We start from the raw sequence: 17,482 nt of genomic DNA, 5'->3' as shown, positions 1-17,482 counted from the left end.
ATCCTATACACTATCCATTGCTGATACTGGGAATGTTTTTAGAGACTGTCATAGTAGAACATAGAAGGTTTTTTTTGAAGAATAAAATTATTTGCTAGCATATAATAGAATAACAGAATTGGAAGGGAGCTTGGAAGTTTTCTGGTTCAACTCCTGATCAAACAGGAAACCTTTATATTATTTCAGACAAATGGTTGTCCAATCTTTTCTTAACAACCTCCAGTGTTGTAACATCTGCAGCTTCTGGAGACAAGTTGTTTCACTGATTAATTGTTCTAACTGTCAAGAAATTTCTCCTTACTTCTAGTTGCTTCTCTTCTTGATTAGTTTCCATGCATTGCTTCTTGTCCTGCCTTCAGGTGCTTTGGTGAATAAGTTGACTCTTTTTTATGGCAGCCCCTTAGATATTGGAACATATTATTTATCTAAAGTTCCTTAAATGAAGAAAACTATCCATTATGTTCCTAGATCAGTGATGGTGAACCTTTTAGACACCGAGTGCTCAAATTGCGCACATGTGCATGCCCAAACTTAAAGATGTGTTTGCGCGCACACATGTGTGCATGTGCAGACATGCAAAAATGCATGAATGTGTGCATGCGCAACAGAGACCCTGTTTCATTGTTTGCAGGGAAACAGAAGCTCACGAAAGAAACGCCACAGAGATCTGACCTGGGGCGATGACATGCGTGCCAGCAGATAGGGCTCTGTGTTCTACCCCTGGCACACATGCCATAGGTTCGCCATCACGGCCCTAGATACACATACTAAATATCCAGCATGAAGTGATCCTGTTACACATGGCAAATTGTTGTGTCACAGAGCAATCTTGTTTCAATGGATTTAGAAGAGAGAAATGTCAGTCCCTTTAGAGCAGTGGTTCTCAACCTGTGGGTCGGGACCCCTTTGGGGATCGAACCACCCTTTCACAGGGATCGCCTAAAACCATCGGAAAACACATATTTTCTATGGTCTTAGGAACCGAGACACCAATTTTATGGTTGGGGGTCACCACAACATGAAGAACTGAATTAAAGGGCCGTGGCATTGTGAATGTTGAGAACCACTGCTTTAGGGACATTTGCTGTTAAATATGTCAAATATATCTTTTCTAGCGATTACTGTATGATTCTTTCAGCACAGAAATAGAGCAACTTGCAACAGAACATTTAACTTCACAAGCATCAACTTCCAGTGCACACTTAGGGTTCTCCAAAACTGACTCTGTGATTTTGAACCAATACTACTGCTTAACCCAATCTCCCTTGAGGGTTGTTGTGGGGCGGGGGGTGGGATATGGAACTAGCTCATGGGAGCTAGTTATGCTAGCTCCCATGAGCTCTTAGAAGAAAATTAGGCATCTTATAAATAAAAGAATAAATAAGATTGTGGCATTGCTTAGCAAAGAAAAAAGATGTAGCCTGATAAGGAGAAATCATGTTAAAATCTTGGGAATGAATACGACATTTAATGATTGCTCTTAGCTGTTAACACATTTTTTTTCCATTTCCAAGTTTTTGATTGGCCGTGTTAATTAATTTGCAATAAACTGTCTAATATAAGAGTGATATACCATATAATGCATATAAATACCTGATTTCAGCTCTTTGTAGTCATACGCATACTTAGAAATAAACTACATTGAGCCCAATGGTGCTTACTTCTGTGTAAGTGTGTATAAGAATGATAAGGACTCAATAGCACTCCCATTTTTATCTGGCTCGTGAGTAAACATACGTAGATGATAAAATTTCTTAACCCAAAAATGATTTTGGGTTTAGAACATTTTTCTAAGAATCCTCTCTTAACAGCAATTATTAGCATTCTTGTTTTTCTATATTTTCAGCAGAATATGGAGTTTTCCTTTTATAGCCAAACTTGTTTTTCTTTAAAAAATATTCCTATTTAAAACTATTAGAATTTGGAGCTTTGAAAATACTGATTTGCCATAAAATTCCCAGAAAAGGTGCATAACTTTTTGAAATATAAGCTGGCTTCAGGCCCAGACCTAGCAAAAGCATTTTCTAAAGTGCCATATAGTCTTGAAGAAAATAACTCTAGTTCAAAAAAGAACTTCAGAAGCAATTTCTGAAACTTTATATAAATGCACATCATTAATGTCTGTGGTTGGAGTACAAATGGAGCTTCTTTGGCCAGGTTTCCCAGTTGATATGTGAGCTATGTTCTCTGCAAATTATTCTTCTCTCCAAACAAGGCACCTTCATTAATTTCCCTTGAAATCTTTATCCCACCAACAACTCACTAAAATACAAACATAAAGGCAAACACTCAGAGACATCCCATGTGGCCAGTCGTGTGTCAAAATTTCTTATCATGTGTCTGTGATATTTTTCTACATTTGTGTGAATTTGGTTTTCTTTCATAAGATACTTAGCAGTTTTGTGTCATCGTTTTTCAGTTCATCTGCCAAGTCCTTGATTTGGAACATCCATTAATTTTATGTTGTTGTTGTTTTCTATTCCCTGTGTAATTATTAAAAATGTAAAATTGTTCACATTTTTCTGCTTTTTATTTTTTTATTTTTTTTACAGATCAAGGGATCAATATTTATAGAAAACCACCCATCTACAAACAGCATGGTAAACTTTATTCTTTCTGTCTTCAAAATGGGGTAATCAAATGATTGAATACTTACATGAACAATAAAATTCTTTTGTTCATAATGTTACATACAACACTAATTGATTGTTGCTTACTTTTAAAGTTAATGTATTTTTATTTTATTTTTCTTTCTTTCTTTGTGTTGAGGTAAATAAATTAGATTTAAATGATGTAGGTTACATAATATGCCTCTCTGTTTTAGCTTGCCATTTGCTACAGCCGATGAATTCATTATATTATTTCTTTATACAGGACCCCCTTTGTCATAAAAATGTATGTTGGTGTTCATTTCAATATTTCAAACTGGCTTTATTTTTTTAAAAAAATGATAATATAAGAAGTTGTTTTTAAACCAACCCCAGAAACTGAAAATGCCTGATTGCTACAATAAAATCTGTGTAGCAGGCATAGGATTGAGTGAGTGACCTACAATCCGTTATTAAGCTCTGTGGTTAAACAGAACCAAACTTGGTCCAACAATTTGATCTCTATATTAGCTTGCTTTTTGAATTTCTAGAAATGGAAATTTAATTTAATAATAATATATTAAATATTTAATAATATTTGAAGGGATAATCTCAGCCAAAACCTTAAAATAGTACAGGCTAATTCAGAAGCATTTACTGCACACACATTTCCTTGCTACTGCAGTTTTTATTGCTATATTTCTAATAACATGTTTGTTTAACTTAAATGTATTTTATTTATTCATGAAGATTTTGGACCCCAAAGACCATATTTGTTGCCAGTTTGGAGACCACCAATTCTCTTAAAAAGACATAAGGGTGCCTGGTTGTAGTTCTTCTTTCTGAACTCTCATCTCTTAACTTCACCTGGTTAAACCGACTACCTGAGAAAACAAGCTAGTTCAAACTGACCTTGAACTAGTTTCAGAACCATTCCTCTGATTTGAGGGAGTGTATTACAATGGGAGAAGTGTTGGCAAAATGACCAATTCTCGGCCAAATTTATTCTCTACTGTCCCTACTGTGTCTTGCTGTGCTTGACCTAACTTAAAGGGTAACTAATAAGAATCTCTGCTAAATTGAAGCCAAGCACCAACTCACAAAAGGCAGTCTATCATATGTGCAATATGCCAAGTATAGGAATAGCTATATACAAAAAGAGATGCTTATAAGAAATAAACAAATAGAGTAAATCAACGAAGGATTTCTCTTGCTTTTCTTTTAGAAAAAAGAATATATTTTATTAGAATCACATGTAATAGAAAACCTAGAATACCTAATCTAGCTTTATTCTAAGTAAATGAAAGAAAGATATAGCCTTCTAACCCACAAGGCGCCTAGTATGATATCATTCCTAGTATGGTATTCCATTACCAGAATTGAGAGAGAGAGAACAAAAATGAGAGTCCTCAGAATACCAGTCTAATCAGTTATAGGCATGGTATTTAATGCCCAAAAGGGAATGACCAATATAAAGTTTCCGTAAATAAATGTTTCATTAAAAACATTAAAGGCAAACCAAATTCTATGAAAATTAAAGATCCCTTACTCCCAGAACATAGAATACAACAAGATTTGTTTGCTTGAAAGCAAATATTGATTATTATGTTGCATTTATATTACAGTGTCATATTATTTTAAAACTTTAACCCTGTCATTTCACCTTTTCTTAATGTTATTTTTATTTCTTTATGATTTTGTTGTATCATCTCATCTCCCATTTACTTGTGAATATTTTACCACTGAACTCATCCATTTCAATATGTAAGTATTGTTTGAAATCGTGCCTTTGTAGTATCAAACAATAAGCCAAGGTAGCTGATTTTTATCCATTAGAACTAGATTGGACAGTTGCTCTCAAAGTAGCTTTGTGTACATGGCATACATGAAACCTAGAAGGGAAGGAATGAAAACATGCTGGCAATTCATGGTTCAGTTCATCATTTAGCACATCATGGATGCAAAGACATGCAAATAGAAATCTTGATGTCCCAGAAGTCAAGATTCCAGAACAACCAGGAATTTTGTTTCTCTTGCAAATACAGCTTTCTTCTTTGCAGCCATTTCAACAAATATGCAAATGGTCAGCAGCATGCACAATTGAAGCATAGTGGGGCTTTGAAGAGAAAGTTCAGTGGGAAAAATAATTATTCACTAACAAGACAACAACACCCCCACAATCCTATACAATAATACTCATTTTAGCTCTCTCTTTTTTTTTTGAACAAATCTTAAATTTTTACAGATGGTGGGGGAAAATGTTGTAGAAGTCCAGCAGCATTGCAGAAGTCATATTTTGAATTGGTTGCTATTATTGCAATTTTGCATGTTTTTAAATATCTGTATTGAGAAGGACTGGTCATATTTTAAAAGTGTCTGATAGAGAGGCTAGGCAAAGTTTCCCATCTTCCTGTTAAAGCTTGTTCATAAAGCATAGCATTAAAGTAGCACATTTTTTTGCAGTGGATTAAAAAGCTTTATTCACTTTAACAGACGTACTAACTTTATTGTTTAAATAAATTTAATTTGTTCAAGTGTTACAAATCATTTCTGATGCAAGTATGCCTCCAGAGATCTTGCTTACACGTTCAAAAAAGGATCTCTGTGTTTTAAATGTCTGACATCTGAAAATATGTTGATTTATCATTTTTTTAAAATCCCGTTTGTTCCCATATGATGGAACTATTCTATTTTTAGTTTTTATTAGACGCTTTATATCCCCCGTCCCATACTTCTTGCATATTACAAGTGTTAGAAAATTGATTAAACTTTTAAGATTTTTTTCATTTTTGTGCATTGAATATATCAGTTAGTCCTCAACTTATGACCATGATTAGGAACTAAGAAATGCAGTCATTATATGAGTCACACCTGATTTTATTATCTTATTTGCCATGGTTGTTAAGCAAATCACCGCAGTCATTAAGCAAATCTGGCTTTTCCATTGATTTTGCTTGTTGGAAGCCTCCTGTGCAGGTTACAATTCCCATGATCCTAGGATACTGTAAATACATGCAGTTGCTAAGTGCCAAAATTTAGATTGTGTGAGTACAGAGACACTGCGGTGGTTGATAGTATAACGACCAGCTGTAAGCTATTTTTTCCAGTACTGTCATAACTTAACAGCCATTAAACAAATGGACATAAGTTCAGCACTATCTATATAGCAACAACAATATGCTGACCTTACCATAATTGAGGTTCAATTTTTTTGAATGAAATTTGTGTTGTTTGAATGAATCCTGAGATATAAAAAGTTAAAATGAAAATACATAGGCAAATGCTGATATAAATTCTAGAAGTTCTCACCGAACATTTTCAGCGACACAAATGAAATCCATTATTTTTCAGTTATGTCTCTATAGTCTGCATTTATCAGCAATTGTTTATTAATTAGTTGATCAGGAAATGACATAGAAAAGTTGAATATACTGTTATATTCCTTACACAAAGGAAAAATGCTGTTGTTGTCATTATTATTATACTAAAAAGGTGCTATGTAGAGCTTCTGTTATTCTAGTAAACTTGCATATTGCCAACCATTCAAAAACTGTATACAGACCAAGCATTATATACATAATCGGACTGAAAATAGCCAATTTTCTCTACTGGACTCCACCTAGGGATATCTACTTTTCTGAATTTGTTGCTAGCTCGACACATTGTAAATTGCCACTATTTTAAATGTGCCTTTACAGGTAGTGCTCGACTTATGACTCCAATTGGAATCAGAATTTCAATTGCTAAATAACATGATCATTAAGCAAGTTATCAAGTGACCATACCCAATTTTATGACCTTTTTTATCATGGTTATTAAGTGAACCACTCTGGTCATTACACAAATCAAATGGTCATTATATCGGTCACGTCATTGTTAAGTGAATCCAATTTCCCCCATTGAGTTTATTCCTTGGAAGCCAACTGGTCACAAATAGCAATCACATGAATGCAGAACACTGTAGATGCAAACTAGTAAATGTGACCATGGGAATAGTGCAGTGGCTGAAACTTCAAGAAGGGATGATCAGTCACTTTCAGTGACATCATAACATCAAAATGCTTTTACCCGAATGGTCAAAAGTCAGTGTCTAAAGAGATTCTCAGTCATCCAGGTCATGGTTGTCCCAAAGATGCTTTTTTTATCCAAAAAGCTTCTTCAGAGCTGAAGCTTCTTGGATCAGAAGCAAAACGTCTTCAAGGAAAAAAACAGAAAGTCCAGTTGCCACTTGAAAAAGCAATTTAGGGTCAAAAGTCAAGGGCTACCTGTATTATTGTATAGTGATGTCTGGAAACTTCATCTGAAATGGGGAAGAGGAGTTAAGAGATTAGCTAGCCTGGAATCCCCGAAGCAGAGGAAATGATAGACAATGACCCTTCCTAAACCCTGGAGAAATTATCTAGTTCTGTAAAGTGCAGATAATCTGGCAAGATTCAAGTAAATAGGTGAGTGATAATAAACATACCGCTCTGATCAACTGTCAGTGTACCTATGATTTCTATGCCTGACAGTAACTGTATTTTAAATAGGGCCATAGGGACGATTGAAATCATAACTAGCCAAACTTCATCTATTTTGTTAGGAGCTACATTCCCGCATGGGTAATTTTTCAAGAACCTAATTCTGCTAAGGATTCCACTTTTTCCCTGTACTTACATGTTCCTTTGTTTGCCCCCCTACATGGTATTGTGAACGACTAATTTGTTTATTCCAAGGAATATTTTATCTAAATGAATAAACATGTTTTATGAATGAAACAAAACATGAGGAACAAGCAAGACTTATGACAGAAGCAACTTTTGAATTATGGACCTCATTTACATTGAGTAGGCGGGAATGAGGCTCAGTCCAGGAGAGAAATGCCCCTTTGGTTCTTGTGTTAATGCTTTATTTGTATGCACAATTGAAGTTCTCAGGAATGTCAGGAATTTACATATTACAGAAATTGGGACTTTATCTGTTACTAAAAGAGAATGTGAAAAATATGATTGTAAGAGACTTTGGAATATAATAGAAGCATAGCATTAATCTAGGCCATAACAAAGCAATTTAATTGGCTAGTTTTAAGTTCCCCTAATTACCGTCTAGATGCAGCTGCTCTGGCAGCCCAGAACAAGTATTTCGATGATATCATCAAGTCCTCCAAGTTCCCAGCAGCCCATGCTCCAGCACCCAACGAGATTCCAAAGATTGAGACAGAATACTGGCCAGGTCCTCCCTCACTTGCGGCTGTAGGTATGAAACAAGTGATATGGGTGAAAACCCATACACAGCTTCCTGCTATCCATAAGTACATTGAGGCTGCAAAGCTTCTGATGAGGGCGTTGAACTTTTTTGCACTGACCGCTTGATCTCTTAGGAGAGTTATTCTAAGTATCTAATTAATATTGGAGTTGTGGGGTGGTAACACTACAAACTTTATAGGATTTGATGGCATCAGAATTACCTGTGTGGATGTCAGTCCCCAAAATCTACATCCCAAAGGAGGGGATGCTTCAAGAATCTTCTCATTAGAAATCCCTTTCTCTGGATGGATTCCCCAGAATCTTTAAGGCAGGGGTGTCCAAAGTTGGCAACTTTAAGACTTGTGGACTTCAACTCCCAGAATTCCCCAGCCAGCAGAGCTGGCTTGGGAATTCTGGGAGTTGAAGTTCACAAGTCTTAAAGTTGCCAACTTTGGACACCCCTGCTTTAAGGGTTTTAGCACAGAAGGTTTTTTTTTAAAAAAAAAACTAAAATCCCAAAGGTACTACCAAAGTGTGTGTAGTGCTCCTTGGTTACAACTGTTCATCAAAGTTGAGATTTGGTACCAGCATTTACTTATTCCTTTACTTGTCTGACTCACCTACTTGCCTTCTCCTGGCATTTACAGATATTATTCCCTAAGGATACAGAGTGAAGCAGCCAGGTCAGCTTACAAATGCATTATACCTTCTCATGCATTATTCTGTTCACCTTCTGCTTCATTCAAGCAAGCAAGCCATCAGCTATGAATGCTGACATTGGAAGACACAGAGTTCAGTGAATTCCTTAACCTTTTTGTTGCCTTCAGAAAAGATAGCCTGCTGCCAATATTGAAATACCAAATCCACAGCCAGTCCAGTCATTGCCACATGTTAAAACCAGGCTCTTTTGGCTTGTTGTTGGACAGCATGAATAATAGCAAAGCTTCTATGGCCCCATTGCATCATTTTTGTGCTTCAAGTTCTTAACTTTATTTTCCATTCTGCGTTTCATTTTTCTAACTATTATTTTTAGACCCCGTGTATTCCATGACATGTTGTTTAAATTTCATTACTCAGAGTTGGTTCCTACCTGTATAAATCAAAAATGATTAAGGAATTCAAAATGAGGTTATTTTGATGGACCAAATTCATTGTTTCTTTTGCTAGAATTAAATATCAGCTTCATGCAAGAAAAAGATAACATTTAGTGACATTTTACTTTCGCAGTATTCATTATAAATCTTAATATTTAAATATGGGTTAGGGCATATTAGGGCATTATACTATAACTGAGAACAGAACTATTACATATGGCTGATTTTTCTTCTTCTATTCAATTGTGTTCAATTCTTGGAGACTGCCAGTTTTCTTGGCAAGATTTTTGAGAAGTGGTTTGCCATTGCTTCCTTCCTAGGGCTGAGAGAAAATGACCAGCTCAGGTCACACAGCTGGCTTCATATCTAAGGCAGATCCAGAACTCACAGTGTCCCTTTCTAATCTGATCCCTTAATCATTGCACCAGACTAAGTCTCATTACCATTTATTTACATTAGTTAAAATGATAAAGGAGTAGTACAGAGAATAGTATCAAATGATAAAAGATGATTAAAAATTACTATCGGCAGTGTGTAGCTTACCATTAGTTTGTGTCAAGATCAGATTTGGGATGTCACAAAAGCAAAGTATGTGCATAATTATTTAAAGTACAATTTTTTAAAAAAAATCCAAATATGATAAAATGTCCATTGTAGAATCTTCCGCCTTTTATATCACAGTAATTTGATTGAGTTTCAAATTAGAATACGTTGAGGCCAGTTGCTGCTCCTTGTCATATAGCACATTATACTGATTTGACCAGAGGTGGGTTTCTCCCAGTTCGTACCAGTTCAGCCAAACTGGTAGTGGTATTTTGGCCTGGGTCGCATAACAGGCAGCGACCCAGGCTGGCCACACCCCCGAACCAGTTCCCCAATCGCTGCTGCCATTCCCGGCATGTTGTTTAGTAGTGCGCATTTGTGCGCAGTTCACTGTAAATTGTTCTGCGTATGCACGAAGAACACCTTACATTGAACTACGCCCGCACAGCATGTGCCTGGCGTGAGCACAAAGCGTGCGCGAAGCGAACTGGTAGTAAAACCGGGAGAAATTCACCTATGGAATTCACCAACTTTGACCACAGTTCAGTATATGAAGTTAGTACAGTTATCATGATGGATTGAGATTGTTAAAATCATATATTGATTTTACTACAACTAAAAGTAAGAGGAATTCTATCAGCAACTAAGGATTTATGGTTTTCAAAAAGAAAAGGTATAGGATACGCTCTAACCCCTCTGACTAATTTAGAATTTGAGACCAAATATATTTTAGTTCCTAAAATATCTTTAACAAAGCTATTAAAATAGGGCTTTTAATAAACAAAGTAGAAAAATACTATGGGCCAAATTATGATTCTAATATTAGAAATCCAGTGAATAAATAGCTGTGACAAAAGTCTTCCTACACCTCTGGTCTCCATTTTTCCTCAACATATTCCCTTACTTAACAAAATTCTCAATATTAATCAGAATGTTACAAATTATGTTTTATATTCTGTAAAACTCTCAGTACATAACATTATGCACTTAATCATCAAAATGGTTTCATTTAATGTATTATTTAATTCAGAACCAGATTATTTGAGTAACACTGTTTTGAGACAGAATTGGTGGATTATTTAGGTACTTTCTTAAGTATTTGGTTAATTTCTTCAACAATCAACTCAGAGGAAATAGTAGGTTGATTATCATTCCTTATACCTATACTTGAAATAAGTAGTTCTTTTTACTGTGGCTTATGGAAGTAGGTTTTGATATGCGACGCCGATCCACTGGTAGAGATGAAGATCTAGAAGAACTTCAGAGGCGTCGACAGCTGCAGGAGGAACAGCTAATGAAGGTGGCTATCCTCTGATTGTAAATTCTCTTTGTGTGCCAAAATCTGCATGATGTGAATCTTTTTCACTAGCTTACCTTTTCCTCCAAATTCTCATTTGCAGCTAAACTCAGGCCTGGGGCAATTGATACTAAAAGAAGAGATGGAAAAGGAAAAGTCGTTACTTGCCAGCAGATGTTACGATTCTCCAGCTAATTCATGTAAGCAGCAAAATTAGAAAAAACATAAAGGATTGTGGGACATGATGAGCTAGGACTACAATTCTCTACTGTATTCACATAGCTGACAGTTGAGCTAATGACTTCAGTGAGATTTAGTTTTAATAGACCTTTATAGTTTCAATGTAAAAAGTTGATATTAAATTTGGTTAATATCAGGCCTTATTATTATTGCAATTCAGTTTCTGATAATGCAAAACATGACCTCTAAATAATAACAAGGAAGTAGCTTTTGTCTCTAATGTGTTTACTGCCTATATTATAACACTAGCTATTTCTTAGCTAGTAGTGTTAATAATAGCTTGTATTAACAGGTGTTTTTAAATGAAGAAAGATTCCAAAAGCACATTTCTCAGCATCTACTGAACAAATCCAGGAAAAGAAATGCCTAAAAACACCTGCTCCAATTATAGTTACAATTACACAAAAACTATTTCACTGTTCTAGGAAATCAGAATGTATTTTAATTCAAGACAGGATTTTGTAGCATCTTTAAAGTTAATAATTTCTCTGCTAAATGGTTGAGGATTATTGTCTTTTTCTGTAGCAAACTAAAAATGCCCATGACTCCAAAACTTTATCCTACAGTGTTTATACATAATATAGATAATCACAATGCTGATTTTTTTTGAAAAACACATCTGTATTACCGGTAGCTTCTAAAATAATATAAAAATCCTGTCATATGTAGTGACTGCCAATAAATACCTCTCTAAGTAAGAACTAATTTTTTATTCCTGCTTTGGTCATCTCTGATGAAAAGCTTTTATTGACTCATTTTATAAGGGAAAAACTTTCCAGTATTAACTAAATATATATTTGCCACCAATCAGAAGCTGTTTTTTCTGCATCATTCAGAGCTCTCATATGGATCTTTTGAAGAACATGCACTCAACTTTCTCCATGTCTTTGAGTTAGAGAACTGTTACAGGGAATTGTATAGCTAATCATGGGAGACACTGCATATGGTAACTGCATATAGTAACTGTTAGATACCAGAAACATTGGTAATGGTTTACACCAAGGTCCTCTGTTCCAGCGGGAACAGAGATTCAATCTGATTGGTCAAAGGGTCTGACAGCTCCCTATAAAAAGGCTGCTGTCAGACTGAACCTTTGCTGAATTGACTTGTGCTAATAAAGAGTTGTTTGTTACTCTAAAGCCTGAGTGTGCCTTCATTCACCTGATCCAACACTGGCAACGAGGACGGGATTGGAAAGCAAGTAGGCAGACAAAAAGAGCACGACAAATTAACTTCCAGCAAGTTAATCCAGCCTGGAGCACGGCACAGCATCGAGCAGCCATCTTTGAGTGCAAATTCAAACACACTCAGGAACACAAGATGACAACGCACATCCCACCGACTCCATACAACCCAGCCACTGAGCACTGGGAAGGTCTGATTGATGAGGTCCGATTGCTTCCTCAAAGCCAACGATCTCATGGGCCTTTCTGAAGGCCAGAAAAAGAATATGTTCATGAGCTACTGGGGACCAGAGGTGTTTGAGACGGCAAAGGATTTGTCTGAGCCAACGCCACTCCAATCTGTCATTTGATCGGTTCTACAACAGACACTGAGGACATACTACGTTCCCAGACCATCTAAATACGTCCGGAGGCATGAATTCAACATCCGTAACCAAAAAAGAAGGGGAATCCACCAACGAATATGTTGCGGCGCTCAGAAAGGCCGCAGCGTACTGCGAATTTAGAGATCTTGATGAACTACTACTTGACCGCATCATATGTGGTGTTAGGGACATTGGCCTGCAGAGGAAGTTATTAGCAAAAACTAATCTTACTCTCCAAATTTCTCTAGACGAAGCCAGGGCTATTGAGTCTTCAATTAAATCAACAGAAACCCTGCAGCGCCAAAATTGTCCAAAGAGCGCGTGGAAGAGTGCAAGCATGCATTGCGAGGCCACAGAGCCTGAAAGTTCAGAGAGCGAAGATGACAGCTACCGCATGCACAGTGATCACACCAAGCTGGTCCGAAAATTTGAACTGCATTTCCCGCCTTGCGCCGGCTGCGGAAGAAACCACCTCAGAACACATTACGTTTCCGCGATGCTATCTGTCAACGCTGCGAACGCAAGGGGCACATCGCCAAGGTCTGCAGAAGCGATGGCCCCGCTACAACCTGGAAGCCCAGAAGCATACCTAACTGCCAGCAGAGGCCCAAACAAGAGGCATGGCAGCCGCCACCATGGCGAACAGAAGGCGACACCAGAGTCACCTACCACACCTCCATAGGCCAAAAAAGCTGAAAGTCACAATCCTCATTGAGGACTCTCCATACAATATGGAGATTGACAGGGTCATCCTTGACCGTAATGTCTAGCCTTAAAAAGCATCAGCTGCGGGTTCCAGACATCCGCCTTTGTGACTACCAGGGGAACTGAGTCCCCATCATGGGCCAGGGGACTTTCTGGGTGAGGTTCAAGACCTTCTGCAGCCAGCTACCAGTGACGGTAGTCAACGAAGACCTACAGAGTCTCCTGGAGCTTGACTGGTTCAAAGCCCTGGGCCTTGAAGTGACCGGAATCAACTCCATATGAGACGAAAGCTCTGAAGAATTCCTCGAGGAATTCGAGGAACGTCTTCAGCACCTGTCTAGGTAAGTATGAGGGGACTCCAATATCTTTTAACTTGGACCCCAATGTTGCCCCCCTCAGACTAAAACCCAGGAGAGTACCTTTCGCTTTCCGCCCTAAAATTGAATTAGAACTAGACAAATTGATTGGCCAGGGAATCCTAGAGCCGATAGATCACACACGCTGGGAGATCCGTATAGTGACCTGTCAAGCCTGATGGGTCTGTCCGCATCTGTGCAGATTACAAGTGCACGATAAACAAAGCTTTGCAGCAAAGCGCTTATCCTGTACCCATTGTACAGCATTTACTGCACTCATTAGGCCCCAAAAAAGTTTTTGCAAAATTAGATATGGTGCAGGCATACTAGCAGTTGCCTGTAAATTGCGCCATGGTGGAGGCCCAAACCATCGTGATGCACAGGGGTGCATTCAAATGCAGCCGCCTTCAATTTGGAGTTAGCATCACCCCCTGGACTGTTCCAAAGCATCATGGAACGGCTTTTGCAGGGGATTCCAGGAGTCGTCCCCTATTTTGACAACATATTGGTATCGGCTGCAAATAAGGCGCAATTATTTAAAAGATTGGGAACTGGTCTGGCCAGAATCAGAGACAAAGGTCTCCTCCTCAAAAAAGAAACGTGCCAAATTAACGTGCCAAGGGTTGAATTCCTAGGGTACCTCATGTACGGTTCTGGGATTCACCCAACCAACAAAAAAATTAAGCCAACCCAGGACACCCCTACACCTCGCAATCAGACCGAACTGCAGGCGTTCCTCGGGCTCCTTAACTTCTACAGTGTCTTTCTCAAGCAGAAAGCCATGGTTGCTGAGCCTTTGCATCGGCTTCTCAGCAAACACGCCAAGTGGTCCTGGGGCACAACTGAGGCAGCCGCATTAGCCACGGTGAAGAAACTGCTGTCAGTGGACACGTTTTTGGTCCAATATAGCCAGACCCTGCCACTTGTCCTAATGTGCAACGTTTCCCTGTTTGGCATAGGAGCCGTCTTCAGCCACCGCATGCTGAATGAAACCGAGGCGCCCATAACCTACTACTCACGAACATTGTCTGCTGCCAAGCGGAACAACTGGACCGTGAGGCTCTGGCTGCAGTCGCCAGCGTGAAAAAGTTCCACGAGTACATCTACGCCCATGACTTTGAATGTGTCACAGACCACAAACCATTGATGGGATTGCTGGCTGGGGACCAGCCTACCCCTGCTTCTTTGTCACCGCGATCGATCAGATGGACAATCTTCTTTGCGGCCTACAGTTATTGCCTCGTCCATCAACCTGGCTCTACCTTGGGGTATGCCAACGCCTTGAGTTGATGCCCACTGCCTGAACTGCTTGCAGACCCTACCCCCGAGACACCAGTCTTCCTCATTGACTGTCTTGAGGCTGGTCCTGTCTTGTCTTGTGACATCGCCCACCACTCAGCAAAAGACTCTACATTCCGACAGGTTTTGAATTGGATGTGGAGGGGGTGGCCCAAGGGGCCTGTGAGGTCTGAATTTAAAATGTTTTACTGTAAACGTAATGAACTATCATTAATACATTGTTGTTTACTGTGGGGGGACCGGGTCATTGTTCCACCCAAACTGCGCATTGCAGTATTAGAGGCCTTGCACGTAGGGCATCCTGGAATTGTCAGGATGAAATCTTTGGCCAGGAGTTACGTGTGGTGGCCTAACATGGACAGGAAGATAGAAGAATGGGTGGCTACCTGCACACCATGCCAGGAGTCCAGACCAGCTCCCCCAGAGGTGCCCGCTAAGGAGCGGGAGCGACCTCAAGCACCATGGTCTAGTGTGCACATAGATTTTGCTGGCCCTGTTCATGGCCAGACCTTTATGGTAGCTGTGGACGCCTACTCGAAATGGCTAGAAGTAGTCCTCATGACCTCTACCACGGCAGAAGCGGTCAACAAGGCACTAGGGGGACTTTTCTCCACTCACGTCCTACCCGATGTTTTGGTCTCTGACAATGGACCCCAATTTACGGCTGTGCAATTTGAGACCTATTTAGCAGCATAGGGAATCAGACATGCCCTGGTCGCTCCATTCCATCTGGCTTCCAATGGTCAGGCAGAGAGAATGGTGAGATCTGCAAAAGAAGCCCTATCCAGGATGGGTCTGGGAGATTGGCAAACACAGGTTGATCAATTCCTACAGCACATCACGCCAAGTGCTACCACTGGTAGAAGCCCTTCCGAGCTTCTAATGGGTCGCCGGCTAAGGTCCCACTTAGACCGGCTACACCCAAACTACTCTGCCGCATCGCCCCCAGATTCGACCGGCAAAATAAGAAACTTTAGCATAGGGGATCAAGTTTACGCCCACAACTATGCTGGGGGAACTCTTTGGATTCCTGCCACAGTAATAGGCATCACTGGGCCTCGCTCTTACCTTTTAGAGCTCGAGGACAGTCAAAATTGGAGACGGCACATTGACCAACTCCATGGCCGCATCTCCAACTCCAGTCTTAGGCAACCAGAGGTAACTCCTGCATGAGTTAGCCAAAGCCCTACACAAAAGGAGCACGAATTCACTCCTTCCACAGATAACTCAATCCCAAAGGTACAGGGGCACTTATCTGTAAGTGTTGCAGGCCTGCAGCAAGTTCCGAGCAAACTGACTCCAGAAACTCCAGCCGCGGCCATTGAGAAATTCCAGGAGCTTCCATCAGACAAAGCCGTGAAGACAACAGGTCCATCTGACCTCACTGAAGAATACCTACCAACTGAACTGTGCAGGTCTGGGCTAGCCACCAGAAAGCCTGTCTACCTGCGTGACTATGCCACAAGTCGGTTGAGCCCATCTAAGGGGGAGGGGTGTTAGATACCAGAAACATTGGTAATGGTTTACACCAAGGTTCTCTGTTCCAGCAGGAACAGAGATTCAATATGATTGGTCAAAGGATCTGATAGCTCCCTATAAAAGAGCTGCTGTCAGACTGAACCTTCACTGGATTGTACATAGTTGACTTGTGCTAATAAAGAGCTGTTTGTTATTCTAAAGCCTGAGTATGCCTTCATTCATCCGATCCAACAGTTTAGCATGTACCCACCATAACAATTTTATATAATTAGGAAGACTGATTATGTATTCATATGCTGTATGCTGATGTTTGAGTTTCTTTTTTAAAGAAACTGCTTTTTGGGGTAAACTGATCCATTTCAAAAAAAAAAGAAGCAAAGATATAATTACTGTTTGCTTATAGGAATTTTATGTATGAAATGCATGCTTACATGGATGTATTTCAGAAGAGGGTTCCTACTGCTTCAGACCGCTTTGGCCGAGTAGGTAGTAACTTGGCCTGCCCTGCCCCCGAACTGGTTCTCTCGGCACCACCATAGGCGCTGCCATCTTGTTTTTTGCTTCTGTACAGTAGCAGAAGCCAGAACCCATCCCTGATGTATTTTCATTATAATTTGGGGGCTGGGGGGGGGGGGTTGTGTCCTTTCCTGATCTCTAAAATACATTTTAAACATATTACGCCAGAAGACCCAGGGCCATGATAGTAACAAAACTAAAGAAAGGAAAGGATGATTATAGCTTTCATTCTATCTGTCTGCATCAAATCACTTACTTCCAGACAACAATCTATAAAAATGATTCACTTCTGGGTATACAAATGTATCTTTGTGTATGATTACAGAGAACAGCCTATTCAAGGCTAATCTGAGACATAAATTTAGTAGATTGCTTTAAACAAGCTACTTTTTTTTAACCTCAGTCTCTGCCTCCAATTTGCACCATATGGAAACAATAGCAATCCTGGCTTGTAAATAACTGCTGACATAAGAGCAGCATTTTGCTTGTTTAGTGTGTGCAAGAAAATAAATTAGGAGAAAAAGTATGTTTTAAGCAATTTGAATCAAAAACTCAGAATGTGACATTGTGCTGAACCATGACCATAAAGCA

At 39.3% G+C, this 17,482-nt stretch overlaps 1 protein-coding gene across 15 annotated transcripts in view; it reads left to right on the top strand.

Annotated features, from left to right (window-relative positions):
• The window catches only part of ABLIM1 (actin binding LIM protein 1), a 216,355-nt gene that overhangs the window by 186,179 nt on the left and 12,694 nt on the right, over positions 1-17,482 (top strand). For 10 of the 15 annotated variants that reach the window (XR_014175431.1, XM_081953535.1, XM_081953525.1 and 7 more), the window contains exons 14-17: positions 2,553-2,600; positions 7,677-7,823; positions 10,656-10,750; positions 10,851-10,947. Coding sequence is in view for 14 of the 15 variants with exons in the window: in XM_081953535.1 (XP_081809661.1) it covers positions 2,553-2,600; positions 7,677-7,823; positions 10,656-10,750; positions 10,851-10,947 (387 nt within the window). In the remaining variant the exon portion in view is untranslated. The remainder of the gene's footprint in view (positions 1-2,552; positions 2,601-7,676; positions 7,824-10,655; positions 10,751-10,850; positions 10,948-17,482) is intronic. The other 5 variants (XM_081953529.1, XM_081953530.1, XM_081953531.1 and 2 more) reach the window with 4 other exon arrangements.

This window comes from Natrix helvetica (genome assembly GCF_964273705.1).
Source record: "Natrix helvetica genome assembly, chromosome: 5".
Taxonomy (NCBI): domain Eukaryota; kingdom Metazoa; phylum Chordata; class Lepidosauria; order Squamata; family Natricidae; genus Natrix; species Natrix helvetica.
Note: the sequence above shows the minus strand (reverse complement) of the source record. Positions and strands in the feature narration are given on the sequence as shown.